Source organism: Hyperoodon ampullatus, assembly GCF_949752795.1.
Source record: "Hyperoodon ampullatus genome assembly, chromosome: 17".
NCBI classification, from domain to species: domain Eukaryota; kingdom Metazoa; phylum Chordata; class Mammalia; order Artiodactyla; family Ziphiidae; genus Hyperoodon; species Hyperoodon ampullatus.
This window is the reverse complement of record NC_136930.1, coordinates 43,081,651-43,096,901: the sequence shown is the minus strand read 5'-3', so window position 1 is coordinate 43,096,901 and position 15,251 is coordinate 43,081,651. Positions and strand designations below refer to the sequence as shown.

The 15,251-nt window shown below is 39.6% G+C and overlaps 1 protein-coding gene across 1 annotated transcript in view; it reads left to right on the top strand.

The window, feature by feature from the left end:
• Window positions 1–487: 487 nt before the first annotated feature.
• The window catches only part of RGS22 (regulator of G protein signaling 22), a gene marked incomplete at its 3' end in the record, with an annotated part of 163,358 nt that continues 148,594 nt past the window's right edge, over window positions 488–15,251 (top strand). The window contains exons 1-2 of the mRNA XM_079722154.1: window positions 488–617; window positions 1,123–1,151. Coding sequence (XP_079578280.1) covers window positions 593–617; window positions 1,123–1,151 — 54 coding nt within the window. The 5' untranslated portion in view covers window positions 488–592. The remainder of the gene's footprint in view (window positions 618–1,122; window positions 1,152–15,251) is intronic.

The following is a 15,251-nucleotide window of genomic DNA, read 5'->3' as shown; positions in this document are numbered from 1 at the left end:
TTTATACAGGCATTCATAGAACTGAACGCGCTCAAGAGCTGTGTGTGGCGAGTACTCGCCCTCCTTCGGTATCTAGAAAACTCTTCCCTTCCTTCCTTGTCTTCCCAGGACTAGCCAGAGAGCCCTCCGTCCCCGCACCCGCTCGGAGCCGGTCTTTTCTTACTGTGGACGGTGTGGGCGGAGCTTGTGCGGGAGCTTGTGCGGGGAGAACAGGCCTGAGCCGCAGTCACCACAGGAACGAGACCCCAGCTAGTTCGGGCTCTAAGGGCGACGCTTCTCCAGGGCCCTAGCGGTGGCAGCGCCGGGGTTTGGGCGCGCGTCGTCCCGCAGCCGTTGGCGGCGGGGCCGGCCTCTGGCCCGAAGGAGGACGGGCTGGGACAGACGGCGTACCTTCCTCGGTCCGGGAGGGCCCGAAAAGCGCGTGACTGCCCGCTGCTCGGCGCCCGCGTTGTCTCAGCTCCATAGCAACACGAGCCGGGCGGGGCCACAGCGGCCGGCGCAGTCCGGGGCCGCGCGCCGTCCCGCGTTGGCATCGGTTACTGGGGCCTGACGGCCCGCACGCGTGCCCGGGGGCGCGGGCAGCGGCGGCGGCATGACCGAGAGGCGGCTCACCGCCGGTAGGTGGGGCGGCCGGGGTCGGAGTCTGGGCCGAGGCGCGCGGGCCGCTGCTCTCGCCCGCGGGGCGGCCCCACTGCGCACCGCCTCTGGGTTTCCTTTTCTGCCCGCGCGTCCCGTAGCACTGGCTCCAGAGTTCTCTCACCGCATTTTGTAAGGAATTTAACCCCTCACCCTTTTCCCAGTGCTTCGTTGGCCCCGTCCTATTTTATCTTGCTTAATTCTCCGTTTTGCAGCGGGAGTAATGGAGGCATCCGTCTATTAAGGTTAACTCCAGGGTCACAGTCAATTAGTGACCAAGCTGAATTCCAGAGGCCTTTCCTCCCCACTTCCACCTTGAATTCCAACTTAAAATTCAGTCCATGTGCAGAAAATGAACAGAGGGCCAAGATTTTACTGAGCTTGCCCACGTATAAAGCAGGGCTAAGTGCTGTCTCAAATTATTTCATTTACTTTAAAAGGAAATCAGATTTGAGTGAGATAATGTAATATTTTATCTTGTTTCAGAGCCACCAACTATTACAGAAGAAGGATTTGTAAGTACAATTTAGAGGGCTACTTTTTCTTTTCTTGGCTTTTTTTTTTAAATAGCAAACCATAGATCATTAAAAAAAAAGCTGTTTCTTTTCTTCTTTTGCCAAATGAGTATATTAGAGGCTTCCGTTTCATAACAAGGGTGCTGAGTACAAGAATTGCTTATTTTTTACAGGTACATTTTTAAGAAGGGGCCAACCGATGTTTATGGTGGATGCTATTCATTGTTAAAGTTCTTTTATATAAATGGCCTCATTTAATTTTGCTGCATTTGTTAATGACTCCATGAGAGGTAGACTTCATCTCCATGGTTTTATTGTGATGGGGCTGTGCAGTTCCTGGTTACAGTAAACATTAGTAGGTGGCATTGATTGATAATAAGTGGTCTATTTACAGTTATAATTCCTTTAAAAATGTGCCAAATATGTTCTCAGGTCAGACTTCTGGAGAGTTGAGTAATAATAAGTACTTGGCCAAGTACATTGTAATTGTTGTCATTTAAGTGAGTGCTATATCTAGGGTGGTGGGCTCTGCTGTGGTTCCCGCAGTGTGTTTAAGGAACTTGCCCAAGGTTATACATTAGCTAGGAGGCAGTAGAGCCTCATTCCTACTAAGGCTTGATTCCAGCAGTTCTAACCACTTCTCTAGATTATTTGCTTATGTCCTACAGCACTTATTTCTCTTGTTGGTGAATTATCTTATTTGCTTTTGACTTTTTATTCAACAAACGTGAGTGCCTCTATATTCACAGTGTGATGCTAGATGCTGAGGATAAGTCTCCAAAAGTTCACAGTCTAGTAGGGGCTATGAGAATGGAGGCTCTCTGCTAGCTTCATTTGCTAGTACTTTCCACTTTCACCCTTCCAGACCTTTGGTCCACCACTGAGAGAGGGAGACCAAAATAGAGGCACAAAGAGTGTGTCAGAAACTCCAACCATCTTCCTGTTGCCTTGACATCACTCTGTGTAGTGGCATATTTCTTTCTTTTTTTTTTTTTTTGCGGTACTCAGGCCTCTCACTGTTGTGGCCTCTCCCGTTGCAGAGCACAGACTCCAGACACGCAGGCTCAGCGGCCATGGCTCACGGGCCCAGCCGCTCTGCGGCATGTGGGATCTTCCCGGACCAGGGCACGAACCCATGTCCCCTGCATCGGCAGGCGGACTCTCAACCACTGTGCCACCAGGGAAGCCCATGGCATATTTCTTTAATCTGCTTCCTGAACTGCTCTTCACATCAGTAGGAGGTAGGGAAGCATTTCTGGAGATAACCCTTTCCCATACAACTCCAGCACAAACCCTCTGACAAGCACCCAGCGACATTACCCTTTGAGCTGTCTGCTAACCTCTCCAGGTCTTTTCCCAGCTTATGGGAACTCATAACATCTTGAAGATTCTATTAGCCACTACACTTTCTCTTGGTTTCTTTGTACCACTGTCTCCCAGTTCTCCCATCTCTCATTTTTATCCCTATTCCTGGCTTCTCTTTGTTCCTTACCCGTGAAAGTGTTGACCTTCTTCAGGATTCTCTGGGAGGGCTCCTCTTCACCTATGGCTTCAGCTACTCTTATTTCACAGGACTCCCAAATCTACACATCTCCAGCCCACACACCTCTTATGATGCTAGAACTCTGTATCTATTGGGTTATTGGACACCTATATCATCTGGATGTTCCTGCATCACTTCGGTAGTCTAAACTGAATTAATCACCCCACCCCATTCTATCTTTCTTCCTCTTTTTCTTATTTTGGTTAATGATGCCACTGACCATTCAGTCACCCACATCAGAACCTTTCTTCCCTTTTCTTCACCTCCCACCTTCAGTCATTTAGCAGGTTCCTTTCATAGCCAGATCTTTTTCTCCATCCTCAGCGCTGTCTGATGCAGGCCCTCATCCCTGAGCATGGACTTTGGCAGTAGTCCTCCCAGATATCACTGCCTCCAATATTCCCTCTGCTAGCTTCAATTTTCCTTTGCCTAAGGCTTAAAGAGCAGACTCCTGCGCGTCAGCTATGCTGGATTACTTGCTATGGCTTTGCTCTGCCTTTATATTTTTCCTTCTCTCATCAGTCCTACCTTGGCTATCAGATTGCTGTTAACTCTTTAAAAAATTACCATGTTACTCAATTACTCAGAGCTTTATTAATCCTACTATTTACTGAATGCTGGCTGCGTGTTAATATTTAACCTCAAAACAACTCTATTAGGTGGTTATTAACACCCACATTTCACAGATGAGGAAGTCAGTGTTCACAGAGGCTAAGTAACTTGGCTTGGGGCCACACATCTAGTAACTGGCAGAGCCACAATGTCAGAAGCCTCCCTTTAGCATTCAAAATCTTTTCTACAACGTTTCAGCCTTCTTTAAACCTTACCTTCCAATACTTTCTATGTGATAAAGACAGTGTTCATACCATTTTAGGTTTATAAAGTACTTCCGCATGCCGTCTGCTCCAGCCAAACTGCCCTGCTTGCTTCGTTGCCTTTGCTGTTGAGTTTTGTCTCAGTTGCCCTTCCCCATCCATTTCACAGTCTTGCACGTGCTTCAAGGTTCAGCTCATCTCCTCCATGAAACCTTTCCAACCTAAAATCATCCAGATTGCCTTTGAGCCCTGTGCAGCTTTCAGTTGTGACCAGTTTGTGACCAGATCCTCAAATTCATATGCTCACCAAGCATTATCTATAGATTAATTAATTCATATGTCTTGCATATAATATTTATCTCTGTTTTTCAAAAGTATAAAAGTATTTTTTTCTCATTAATATTTTTAGAAGAAATTGTGTGACAGAGATCTCTGGTTTCCCAAAATCCATTCTACCATATTCCATAATACATACCAGACATATTACTCTCCAAAACAATTACAACATTTTCTAGCCTCCCTTGCAGCTAAATGTAACCAAATTCTGCTTACAATGGAATGTAAGCAGAAGTGTTGTGTCATACTTCTGAAAAGCTGATGTTTACAGAGATTAAATAACTAACCCTTGGGTCACACAGCTAGTAACTGGTCAGGCCACAATTAGAACCTGTGTCATTCTAACTGTAATACTCAGATAAATGTAAAGGGAGAGAACATGCCCTTCGTCTTGTTTCCTGCTGGCTGAAATGAGGATGTGATCCTGGAGCTGAAGCAGTCATCTTGGATCCTGAGATAGAAGTGGCATCTTGAGGATGGCAGAGTCACAAGATCAAAGGAGCCTGGGTTCCTGATATGTTGGGAAGCCAGTATTGCCAGTTCTGAACTGCTTATAATTATATGAGAGAAATAAACTTTTGTGTTATTTAAATAGTGTTATCTTGGTTTTCCATTACTGGCAGCAGAGTCCTATTCTAATATAAAGTGCTTCCATAGTCATAGGCACTTTTTGCTTATTTCATTTTCTCAACCAGTGATCTAAAAATTACAGTGCTATTAAGTATGTCTGCAAAATATTTTAACCCTACGTCTTCAAATGAGAGAATAACATTTAGAATAAATCATTTGTTGTCAGGGACACATTGCCTTGTATACCTTTTTGTTTGTAAATTTTGCAATTTCTTAACAAAATTGTGAACTCCTGGAGGGCTAGTGTTGTGACTCAGTACACCTTAATATTCCCTATAGTTAATAGCACAATTCCCAGAATATGCTATTAGATGATTGATAAATTAGTGTAATTGCTTCACTTATCAATTTTTTGCAAAGCTTCATTTGATATATATTCTATATTTTCTACTTTAGCATTTTTAAGTAACATTTTTTCTACTTTAGTGTCTTTATTAACCTTGGTCTTTGACAATTTTCTCAGGGAAAATATATACAAAAAACTTACATATTCAGTTTTCTCATTAGTTCCTTTGGGGGTATATTTTTAATTACATAAGCAATGTATAAATACATTCCTGTAAATAAATCAAATAATAAAAGTGATGAAGTGAATGCTTCTCTTCATTACTTCCCTCAGTCCCATACTCTTTTTCATATTCCATAAAAATTGAAATATAAATGTCATAGCAAGAATAGTAGAGTTCAGACTGCTTTATGATACATTGAGATTTGATTATGTGTTAGGTATACATTGAGAAAAGTTTAAATTTTAGAGTGACCCCTAAAATTCTTTTTGACTTTAAAATAGAAAATAAATTAGTGTTAAAGACTTAAGTACTTGACTCTTTAAATTCAAAATAATATTTTTTTTATTGTGCCTTAAAAATTGAAATTATGCAGATAGATATGTCATGCTTCAAAATTAGTCTTTGTAGGGCTTCCCTGGTGGTGCAGTGGTTGAGAGTCCGCCTGCCGGTACACGGGACACGGGTTCATGCCCCGGTCTGGGAAGATCCCACATGCCGCGGAGCGGCTAGGCCTGTGAGCCGTGGCCGCTGAGCCTGCGCGTCCGGAGCCTGTGCTCCGCAACGGGAGAGGCCACAACAGTGAGAGGCCCGCATACCGCAAAAAAAAAAAAAAAAGTCTTTGTAGAGTAAAAATTTTGTAGTATAATGATCTATTTTGTTGAAGGATTTCTGATATATGAAACTCACAGTTTCAACTTTAAAAGCAGATGCCATTTAAAAAAAAGAGTTTTTTTTTAAAAAACAGATGCTCTTTATTTATACCATAAAATTGAGACTGTAGTTTCAAGCAGTATTTTCTGTATTTTACTTTTTAAAAATAGTATTTATTTTTAGTTAATCTTTAGTCTGTTTAAATTCATATTCTGTTATTTGTATAGGGTGAATGAATTTATTATAAACGCAGAGCATTTCCCAAGCATGAGGATATTCTCATTATTCTAATGTAATATGCAAAAAAATCCATATGTTCCAGTCCTCATGAGCAAGACTGTCTAATTATATGAACATTAATGACCAATTGGTATTTGTCTTTTCAGATTGTAAATACGGCTGACTGCACATCAGTTGGTTGAATGAACTGTGAGGGCACACTCGGTTGACACGCTAGGTGGCGTTATGTGGAAGTGGTGGAGGGCAGGGGCAGGTGGATGGAGGTACCATCCTGCTTCCCTGCTCACTTTCTTCTAAGAGGGCGCAGAGCGAGGTGCGAGAAGTGTTTCCAACAAGTCATTTAGAAACTGAGACTGGTCCTAGAGGTCCTTTGGAAAGTGTAGGCAGTTTGGAATCCTTCCATCTCTGTGGAGTCCAGTTCTGTGGTTGGAATCAAATTCTCTAATGCTTTTTGGAACTGCAGAAAGTGTGTTAGAAGTTCCATCAATATGATAGTCAACAAGTATATTTTTAAGCAACAACTTGCACTTCTCATTTTTTATTTATTTATTTTTTTTGCGGTACGCGGGCCTCTCACTGTTGTGGCCTCTCCCGTTGCGGAGCACAGGCTCCAGACGCGCTGGCTCAGTGGCCACGGCTCATGGGCCCAGCTGCTCCACGGCATGTGGGATCTTCCCGGACCAGGGCATGAACCCGTGTCCCCTGCATCGGCAGGTGGACTCTCAACCACTGTGCCACCAGGGAAGCCCTGCACTTCTCATTGTATTAGGCACTACTGGGGACACACACTGTCTGTCACTATTCCCAAAAGTTGTATACCTTCTGATTGGCGAGGTGGCCTTTAATGAGGACACACAGTTTATATTTAAGTGTGAGTTCTGAGGTTTGAACCAAAAGCACATTTAGAGAAGCTTTCTATCTGTAGGTAAGGTGTGGCATGGGAGAAAAGGTGATAAAGAGTGTGAGATACTCTTTTAAATTAGGATATCAGATTGTGAGAACTTTGGTACAGGGAGAAAGCCTTAGGGTATTTTGCCAAATGAATTGACTGAAGCCAAGTAGGTATAATTAGACAGTGTGATTGGATAAAAAGGGAATTGAGAGCTTCCTTTACCTTCTCCAGGCCTTTGAGAATTTCCTCCAGGAGAGAGCGTGAGAACAGAAACCAAATGGAAAAGTACCGCTGGGTAGATGCTGATTGCAATATGTGATGATAACCCTTGGTATAAAAGGAGATCCATACTTTTGTTCTTCATTGCTTGAGCCACTCTTATTTCCTCCTTCCTTCATAAACTATATTCATAATACAATATACAATTTTGTGATCCCATGCGAATCTGATAAATGGACTTTTGGCTCTTAAGTTTCCAGAGTGCCTTGGATCTATGCAAGATATACTTTCAAGAAACCACTTTGTGAAGTTTGTTTCCCCTTGTGTTCTCTTTTTTTTCTTTTTTGGCAACATCTCTGCTTTTTATTTTATTGATGTTGCTTTATTAGAGTCTTTCTTAGGTTATCAGTCTCTTTAGGTTTCATGTCCTCAGTATAATCATTCAAGCATTCACTCAACAAGAGTGTAAGCATCTATTATCTGAAACATTGGGGTTTTTTTTATTGAAGTATAGTTTATTTACAATGACATGTCAGTTTCAGGAGTACAGCAGAGTGATTCAGTTGTACATATATATTCTTTTTCAGATTCTTTTAGCATTGGGAATTTTCAAAGTGAGTAAGAAACAGTCTTTTTCCTCCAGAAATTCACAGTCCAGAGAGTGAGATATCTAAACACACAATTATAGTCTGAAGTATTAAAAGTTATGATAGGAGAAACATATCATATGGGAAACATCACAATTCTTCTCTTCTTTTGGAGAAGAAAAAAGGATAGATGGGTAAATAAGAGGAGAAAAGATTTTCCAAGTAGAATAATCAGCATGCACCAAGGTGCAGAACTATTAAAAAAATTGCTATGACTGGAGCATGGTAGTATGAGATGAGGCTAGACAGCTGGGCAGGAACCAAACTGCATTCATCATAAGCCATTTTTTTTTGTGTTAGAAAAGGATGGGGGACTGGGAGACAGGTGGAACTCTTGTACTGATTGTAGTGTTGTTAGGAAGATTGATCTATACTGTAATGGTGATAAGGAGAGGTAGGAAGATGAGGTTTGGCATGTTATGGGCAGAAGGGTGAAGCAGAGGTCCCAGGGGTCTGACCATTAGTGCATGGGATCGCAGGGTAGTGGTCAGAAGGTTGTCAGATAACCAGGGACTGATTCTAGATGTGATGATAATGATTTGGGATCTGTCATTTAGTACACAGGAGGCTAAGAAGGCTGTCCATAGGTTCAGAGAAACATGATATTGTTTCCTTGTACATAAGTCCCCCCATCCCAACATTTTTTTAATGAAAAAAGTTTAAAAATATAGGAGAGTTAAAAGAACTGTATGGTGAATACCTATATACCCATCACCAAGGTTTCACAGTTATTAGCATTTTGCTACATTTGCTTTTTCATGTTTCTGTCCTTCTGTCCATCACACCATCTGTCCATCAATCCATTTTATTTTTTTATGCATTTCAGAGTATCAGCTGCAGACATTGATATGATACAGATCACCCCTAAATATTTCAGCATTTTATATCATAAACTAGTGTTCAATATTAGTTTATGGTTCTTATGTTGAGGTAAAATTTATGCACAGGGAAATGGAAAACTTTTGAGTCCCATTTGACAAATTTTGACAAATGTATACACCTGTGTAATCCAAACCTCCATCAAATATAGAACATTTCCATAATCTTAGAAAGTCCTTTCATGCCTCCTTCCAGTTGATTCTTCCTCCATTCCCCAAAGACCACTGTCCTAGTTTTTCACCATTGGATTATAGATTCAAATTCATATAAATGGAATCATACAGTTAGTTTTCTTTTGGGTAAAATTACTTTTGCTCAGCATAATGTTTTTGAGATGCTCCATGTTGTTGCATGATTCTGGCATGTACATAATTTTTTATTGTGGTAAAATATACGTAAAATTAAACTTAACATTTTAACCATTTTTAAGTGTATGATTTCAGTGGCATTAAGCACATTCACATTGTGCAACCATCACCACTATCCATCTCTAGAACTTTTTCATCATCCCAAACTGAAACTCTGTACCCTTTAAACAATAACTTCCCATTACCCCTCCTTTAGCCTCCAGTTACCATTATTCTACTTTCTGTCTTTATGGATTTGCCTAGTCTAGGTAACTCATATAAGTGGATTAATACAATATTTGTCCTTCTGTGTATGGCTTGTGTCATTTAGCCTGACATTTTCAAGGATCATCCATGTCATTGCATGTATCAGAATTTCATTCCTTTTTAAGGCTGAATAATATTCCATTATATATACATACCATATTTTGTTTATCCCTTCACACATCAGTGGACAATTGGGTTATTTCCACCTTTTGGCTGTTGTGAGTAATGGTGCTAGGAACACAGGTGTACAAATATCTGTATGAGACCCTGCTTTCAGTTCTTCTTATACCCAGAAGTAGATTGCTGGATTATATGGTAATTATATGTTTAACTTTTTGAGGAGTGGTGGCTGTACCATTTCACATTCCTGTCAGCAATGCACAAGGGTTCCAATTTCTCCACATTCTCACCAGCACTTGTTATTTTCATTTTTTAAAAAAAATCGTAGCCATCCTAGTAGATGTAAAGTGATATCTTGTTGTGGTTTTGATTTGCATTCTTTTGTTGCTATTGTTGCTGAGTATCTTTTCATGTGCTTATTGACCATTTGTATATCTTCTTTGCAGAAATGTCTATTCAAGTCCTTTGCCCGTTAAAAAATTTGGGGTTTTTAATTTTTTTCTAGCTTAGTTCTTTATATATTCTGGATATTAAACCCTTATCAGCTATATGATTTGCAAATATTTTCTCACATTCTGTAGTTTGTCTTTTTACTTTCCAAGTAGAGTCCTTTGACTCAAAAGTTTTTAATTTTCATGAAGTCCCATTTATTTATTTATTTATTGCTCATGCTTTAGATGTCATATTTAAGAATCCATTGCCAAATCCAAGGTCATGAAGGTTTATCCTTATATTTTCTTCTAAGTATTTTATAGTTTTAGCCCTTACGTTTAGGTCTTTGATCCATTTTGAGTTAACTTTTGTATATGGTATAAGGGAAAGGTCCAACTTCATTCTTTGGCATGTGGCTATCCAGTTTTCCTAGCACCATTTGTTGAAAAGAATGTCCTTTCTCCACTGAATTGTCATGGCACCCTTGTTGAAAATTATTTGACCATATATGAGAGGATTTATTTCTGGACTCTTTTCTATTCCAGTGGTCTGTATGTCTGTCTTTATGCCAGTACCACTTTATTTTGATAACTGTAGTTTTGTAGTAAGTATTGAAATCAGGATATATGAATCCTTCAGTTTTTGTTCTTTTTCAATATTATTTTGGATGTTTGCAGTCCCTTGAAATTCATTGTGAATTTTAGGATGGGTTTTTCATTTCTGTAAAAAAAAAAAAAGGCATTGGGATTTTGATGGAGAGTGTATTAAATCTGTAGATTGCTTTGGGTAGTATTATCATCTTAGCAATATGGTCTTTCAGTCCATGAACATGGCATGTCTTTCCATTTATTTATATCTTCTCTAATTTCTTTCAGCAGTTTTTTAGTTCAGTGTACAAGTCTTTGCCTCCTTGATTGTTATTCTTTTCTCTGCTACTGAAATGAATTATTTTCTTAATTTCCTTTTTTGATGCACATAACTTTAAAAAAATATTAATTAATTAATTTATTTTTGGCTGCATCAGGTCTTAGTTGCAGCATGTGGGATCATTTCGTTTTGGCACATGGGCTCTTTGTTGTGGTGCACGGGGTCTTTGTTGCAGCACGCAGGCCTCTCTCTAGTTGTGGTGCATGGGCTTCTCTCTAGTTGTGGCATGTGGACTCCAGAGGGTGTGGGCTCAGTAGTTGTGGCACATGGGCTCCAGACTGCTTGGGCTCTGTCGTTGTGGCACGTGGGGCTCTCTAGTTGTGGCACACGGGCTTAGTTGCCCCTCAGCATGTGGGATCTTAATTCCCTGACCAGGGATCGAACCCACGTCCCCTGCATTGGAAGACAGATTCTTAACCACTGGATCACCAGGGCAGTCCCCTGAGGTTCATAACTTTTTAATATTAGGTTTTATGCTTGAGATGACTGTATGTAATTTCTAATCAAGACTTTCAGTGTTGATCTTTTAATATTCTTGTATAGTGTCTCTTAGTGAGAAACTGTATCTCCTAATAGGTATTAACATTTTTTAGACTCTTTTACAACCATTAAAAACTGCAGGAGTTGAAATTAAATTTTAAATATAACAGTACTCCCTCTTTTCATGACAAATATAATGTTAAAAATTCTTAGGAAAAACAAATTTAGAAGTCAATAAAATGTTTTAGTTATTTCAAAATAATGATGAAACTCTATACTGCAGTATATGCATATATTTTTCAAGTGATTGCCTTGTATCTAGCTGGTATACTACTACAAGGATCCATCAGTTGCCAGCAGACAGAAATACCTGTTGTATGTGAAGGCCAGATTTGGGGCCATCATCCCTCCAGGGTCTCCCCTCCCCCTTTCCTTCAAGCTGTTAACACCTTTTGGCTGTGAACTGTTTTCTTGGACATCTCAAACAGAAACTCTTCCAGCAGCTTCATAGTGCAGTGGTATGCTCTGCAGCTAGCTAATAAATCCATGTCCAGGGGCTTGAGCAGCTCTTTGGCTATGCTCAGTGTCTGGGTGTGGGATGTGGCTGATAAATCACAGACTCCAGGGAAAGGAGTTGGATCTGAGGAGCCCCAAACAAGTTTGCTCACAACCAGAGGTCACCATCCTGGGAGCACCAGCCATTCCTGACTGTGCCTGGTAGCCTTGAGGTCTGAAGAGGTCCACTTTCACTTGACCCATTGAATTCCATTGTCTGCACACCACCATGTGTCATGGCTATACCGGGTGGGAGGCTCTGGTCTAGTGACTGGCCTGTTTAGAAAGGAGAAAAGAAAGAATTTATATGCACTTTAGGAAGAAGAAGCAAAAATAGGTCCATCCTGATAGGCTTAGACCTTATTTCCAAAATTATACCTATCTCCTGATTGATGATAGCATTCCCAATCTAAAGTGTGTCAGTTTAGGATTCTGCACTGGAAATTAGATGAATGACTTTGGCTAAAGTGTGAATGGCTTAAAAGGAAGTTGGAAACTTGGATTATTTTTCTGGTTGTGCCATTAGCTAACTGATTACCTTTACTATGTTTTGCTTTCCAACGTCTCTTTCCTCATGCATTTCTCTCTTTACTCTGCATTATTGCTTCTCATGTGTATACTTCTAAATATAGAATTTGAAGTTATTTGAAATACAATTCAAATACCATTTTCCCCACTTGACTCTTTTCTGATTCCCCCTACCAAATAATATCTTTCCCTCCTTTGGGAGGAAACGTTTTATGTTGTAATTTTCTTATGGCATGTATTGTATTCTTTCTTGGACTATGGTTTTTGTCTGTATTTATCTCATTTCCTCTTCCTTGTTTAGAAGGTCTCTATATCTTGCATCTTTTAGAGTTGTGAAGAAGTTGTAGTTTATCTCATTTGAGAGTCCAGCAAAATGATTTTTTAAGCAATAAAAATTTTTACCTATTATAATTAGCAAGCACATATAAACTATTTTGTTTAACCCTCTGTCAGGAAGAAATTTGAGAAGTTTGGACTAAAAATGGAAAAGCTGACTTCACTTTCACAGATGGCACACCTGTAATACATGAAAAAACAGGTTTCAAGAGTGCATTCAATTCTGAAAAAGTGTTCCTGCCTTCCATTGCATCATTCTGCAGAGAATCTGTGTTGAAAATTTTGCAGCCAGGTTCATGGAATGATGTAATGGAGGAATTGATTGTAACTCAGTTTTCTTCTTGATTGTACCACTAACCATCACCAGTTTATTGGTTATTTGGAAGATATTAAACCTGAATATGGAGACTTAGTTCATTTTACTACAGCCAAGTGACTGGATTGTGGAAATGTATTGAGAGTAACTGAGCTGCTTCTCCAGATCAAGGCCTTAAAAATATTTTTTTAAACTGAAGGGATTGGAGAATAAAGGGTTTATCAGATCCTCATAGGTTCACAAGACTTTGTTACTGATGTGACAAGATATCCGAACACAGTGAACTAGAAACTGCAGTGGGAAAATACGCTCAATTATTTAGAGAGGTGCAGGACTTCCCATTAACGTGTGACAAGAGGATTGAGCAGATGGCACTTGAAGGCTACACTTATTTCCATTGTGGAACTAACTGCCCTGATATCAGCAGAAACACTTATGTTTAATATTGGTAGAAATTAAGATACAGTTTCAGAAAAGAAATACAGATTTTGATGTATTTGAATAATAACGTCCATGGTTGTAAGTGCAGACTGAGGATGTGACTGAACACCCAGGGAATGCCCTCTTGTGTGGTGCCTTAGGGGGACCTGAAGGAGCTGAGAGCACATTGCTTACCAAGGGTTAGGGCAGTGCTGCTGGAGTCAGGAGTGTGGACTGGTTCCACCTGAGAATTCCTGTCCATCTATCCAGAGGTGAGTTCAGAAATTGAGAGTAAATGTTTAGAAACCTTACAGTAATTTGACAGAGTATTGAATTTAATAATTAAAAAGTTGGGCTTGTATTATATATATTTTTATTCACTTTCTAATAATTCATTCTTATTGTATTTTACAAAAGTTATCTGTCTGAAATAGATTAGGGAGAAAACAAAACAAAACAGGTACTTCATCACAGATGGCTTGGAAAGCATTGATTAGAGTCTCTTAGAAGTGTGAGGCATCTGGAAATGAATATATGAATCTGAGGATTCTCTAGAAATTTCTGGCAATGTGACTGACCAAATTCTAGGTGACATTTAGGTCTATGTGTATTTATGAAATACGCATTTTGTTTTATAGCTAAAAATTAAAAACAAAATGACTATTTTAGAAAAACTAACAGGGACTGTACTCCATTACCATTACTAATTTAAAATATTCAACTTTCCCGGGCTTCCCTGGTGGCGCAGTGGTTGAGAGTCCGCCTGCCGATGCAGGGGATACGGGTTCGTGCCCCGGTCTGGGAAGATCCCACATGCCGCGGAGCGGCTGGGCCCGTGAGCCATGGCCGCTGAGCCTGCGCGTCCGGAGCCTGTGCTCTGCAACGGGAGTGGCCACAACAGTGAGAGGCCCGCATACCGCAAAAAAAAAAAAAAAAAAAAATATTCAACTTTCCCATCTGTGGATTTTTGATCATGAGCCCAGTAGTGTAAAATTTGGCCACCCTTATTGTAGTACAATGCCTTTACCTAGGAAATTTACCCAGGAAATCCTAAAAATATTTATTGAATTATTTATTAGTTTTCTAAATGAAAATTAAAGTATCTCTGAAAGGTGAAATTCGAAAGATGATTAAACTTTTAGCCTCCACCAGATGTTATCTGCCTTGTTCTGCTGTATTTGACCTTCGCCAATCAGAATTTTTTTGAGCATGTATTACTAAAGTACCACTATGAGGTTAGTATGTTTGTGAAATCCTGAGTTTTATATTGTTGTTGTTTTAATCAGCTGAGATTTTTAGTAAACTAAATCCTTAGTTGTTGTTCTAACAAGTTCAGATCTTTACTAAGTTCTTTGATATAAATCCTATAAGTGATTGTTCATAACTCTATTCTGATACTGCAATTACTTAAAGAAATTACCCTGAAAATCTGTTTTCCAAAGTAGGTGTTAATATACTATAATATCTTCCTTATACTTTCACACTATACTTCAACAAATTTTTAAAAGTTGGCCCGTATGAGAAGAAAATAATCAGCCATATGGAAATAATAGCATTGTGTCGTATTGTCAACTTTCATGTTAGATTTGTGAAACTGAAATATAATTATGAATAACAAAATAAACACACATACTATACAACAGGGTATGTGATGATGTGCTTTTGACACAATAGAAACAATTACTAATAAAATAAGGTGTTTTATTTGGAAGAGAGACTTTGTTATTGGCAGTGGCTTTCCAATTTTGCCAACTTTAAAAGTGACTATGTTGGTGGATGAGATAGTTATGGAAAAAAATGTATACAATCCTTATTCTTAGAACACATGCATTGTGAAAGTTTCTTCGTGCAAAAGTTACGCAGGACCCAGATTACTAAAACTGTCTCATTCTAAGGGGGTGGCAGTGGAATATTTTCTTCACTTAGTTTATCACTTCTTTTAGGCAATTCATGAAATTCTTCATTCTGAGTTTCATCTTAACCCCAAACACTGGTTCTGTCTTTATTGACT